The sequence below is a fragment of the Sinocyclocheilus grahami genome, unplaced genomic scaffold, assembly GCF_001515645.1.
Source record: "Sinocyclocheilus grahami isolate Dianchi unplaced genomic scaffold, SAMN03320097.WGS_v1.1 scaffold969.1, whole genome shotgun sequence".
NCBI classification, from domain to species: domain Eukaryota; kingdom Metazoa; phylum Chordata; class Actinopteri; order Cypriniformes; family Cyprinidae; genus Sinocyclocheilus; species Sinocyclocheilus grahami.
The window spans coordinates 545,123-547,809 of record NW_015506148.1 but is presented as its reverse complement, the minus strand read 5'-3'; the positions used below and the strand labels follow the sequence as shown (position 1 = coordinate 547,809).

Sequence of the window (2,687 nt, the reverse complement as noted above, 5' to 3'; positions counted from 1 at the left end):
GACCACTGCCTTGCTAAAGAAGCTGAGGGTAAAGGTGATGGATTGGCCAAGCATGGGCATCCTCAAACGGAAGGGGGAGGAGCGCAAGGTCTCTAACATCCACCAGCTCCGTGATGTCGTCATGGAAGAGTGGAAGAGGACTTCAGTGGCAACCTGTGAAGCTCTGGTGAACTCCATGCCCAAGAGGATTAAGGCAGTGCTGGAAAATAATGGTGGGCGCATAAAATATTGACACTTTGGGACCAATTTGGACATTTCCATTTAGGGGTGTACTCACTTTTGTGGCCAGCGGTTTAGACATTAATGGCTGTGTGTTGAGTTATTTTGAGGGGACAGCAAATTTAGCTGTACACTCACTACTTTACATTGTAGCAAAGTGTAATTTTTTCAGTGTTGTCACATGAAAAGATATAATAAAATATTTACAAAAATGTGAGGGGTGTACTCACTTCTGTGAGATACTGTGGCACAGACTGTGGCGTTGTTCTATTGTCTCTTCGGGATCTGAGGACCCAGATGAGTCACGGACTGTATTGGAGTGTTTTCAGGGGTGGTTATTTGCCAAAAGTGACTGTTAATTAAAGTGAACTAAAGTTACAGTTTTGGATTCATAGAGGTATACAACTGCAACTAACTAATAACTGGTATTATCCACTTGAGGCTGCAGTTTTTTTTCTAATTTAAATTTTAGAGTTTTTGTTTGGTAAAAATAAACAATTCTTTATTTGTTACTACTTTTGTATTTGTTTCACTGTATATTTTCATTGAGTAACTTGATTACAGTGTGGTTTATAAAGAGAACAGCCCATAACAAATAGGGGAATTAATTTTATTTACTCAAGAGTAACAGAGTACACAAACTATTTTCTTTGTGTATAGTTAACACATTTTTGGAGGCACCGCATCAGAAAATCTAATTTCTATAAAACATAACTTTCCAGAGATAACCCAGCCAACTCACCATCAATTGCTGAAGCCCAGGTCTTGCTGTTTTACACACACTTAACAGTAGTGTTAAATTTTTGGAGGCACTGCTGGGATTTGTGTTTTCTCTGGATTTTTTTTCTCCCTCTTTTATTTGTGTTGTGAAACATTGTGAGACATGGATATTTCTAAGGCTGGTGAATGGAGCCATCAGGCGCAAATAAATCCGTCTCGTTGTCTAATACTCAGTGATGTCCCAATAGATGTGAGGGATGAGACTATCACTACTTAATAGAGTGAAGGCATTTGGGCATCCCAAAATTAATGGTAAACGGGGAGACCCTACAGGAACTAAGTTGTTCTTGTTGCTTGAAACCAGTAATGATATTGATCCAGATACTGTACCACCAGAGATATGGATTCCTGATGAGGTGGGCCCATGGAGGGTACATGTACCTGTGGGAGACGCTGTTTTTCAGGATAAGTTGTTGTCCTTGTTGCAGCAGGAAGGTATGTCGCTGGAGGATGTGAAGTCTATGCTGGAGCAAGGTCAGTCCTCTAATGTAAATGTTAATCTTGATTTGGCAAATGCTATTGATCGCCTTGTGGAAAAGTGTATCCATGTGCCCAGTGACACTTTGGGTCATGGGAGATTAAGAGTATTTTCAGGTGTAAAACCAGTACCTGCTGGGGAGGAAGAATATGACCCCTGGATGAAACAGGCTGTCCAAATGATCAGCGAGTGGCAGTGTGCTGATTCTGTGAAAAGGCAGCGTATTGTTGAGAGTTTGCGGGGCCCCGCTTCAGACATAGTTCGGTTTCTAAAGGTTAGTAATCCAGCTGCCACAGCTACTGATTATCTGGTTGCTCTGGAATCTGCCTATGGAAATACTGAAAGTAATTCCAATCTTCTTGCAAAGTTCAGGAGTACTTACCAAGGGGAAAGTGAAAAGCTTTCTGATTTTCTTTATAGGCTGGACAAGCTCCTTCATCGCATGCTTGTAAAAGGAGGGGTTGTAGCCACTGATTTGAATCACATGCGTATGGATCAAGTGGTTAAGGGAGCTCGTACTACTGATATGGTTGCACTACGTCTAAGAATGACCGACACTTTGCGTGATTCTCCTAGTTTCTCGCAATTGTTACGAGAAGTAAGGGAAGAAGAGGATTGGATCAGGGCTAGAGATGGGGGAAAAGTAGTGGTTGCTGCTGCCTCTGTTCCACAGGCTCTCGTGTCTGAATTGAGTAGTATAAAGCAAGAGGTGAGTGCACTCACAACACAGATGTTCAAGCTGTTGAAGGCAGCTGCAACTGACCCTGTTCCCGAACATTCTTCAAAGGCAACTGACCCGATGCTAGTGCTACAGAAGCTTCCAACAAGAAGAGCACATCCAAGTTTTCTCGGCCTGGAATTTTCTGACAAGTGTGGTGAGGATGGTCACACAAAGTGAGAGTGTCGAGGAACTGAAAACCTGAGGAAAGTAAATCAAAAGTTGATCAGTCAGAGCAGGTTTTTGGGAAACTTCTAGAGAGCTCTGTGGAGGAACGGCACAGGACTCCTTTTCCATTCCGTTCCACATCTTGTTCTGAAAAATAAATTGCTTGTTCTTCGGGAACTCCATCTGGCTTGATTGGTCCAACTTCTGAAGTACCAGTCCAAATTGAAGGAGTTTATGCAAAAGCTTTACTTGATAGTGGCTCTCAAGTCACCATCCTTTATTGAAGCTTTTACGACGTGTACTTGAAACACTTACAATGCGAGA

At 42.2% G+C, this 2,687-nt stretch overlaps 1 protein-coding gene across 1 annotated transcript; it reads left to right on the top strand.

Moving 5' to 3' along the window:
* Window positions 1-1,196: 1,196 nt before the first annotated feature.
* Window positions 1,197-2,375, top strand: LOC107564892 (paraneoplastic antigen Ma1 homolog). Its single transcript, XM_016250063.1, has one exon. It carries the CDS (start codon window positions 1,197-1,199, stop codon window positions 2,373-2,375), a length of 1,179 nt encoding a protein of 392 aa, XP_016105549.1.
* The last annotated feature ends 312 nt before the right edge of the window (window positions 2,376-2,687 follow it).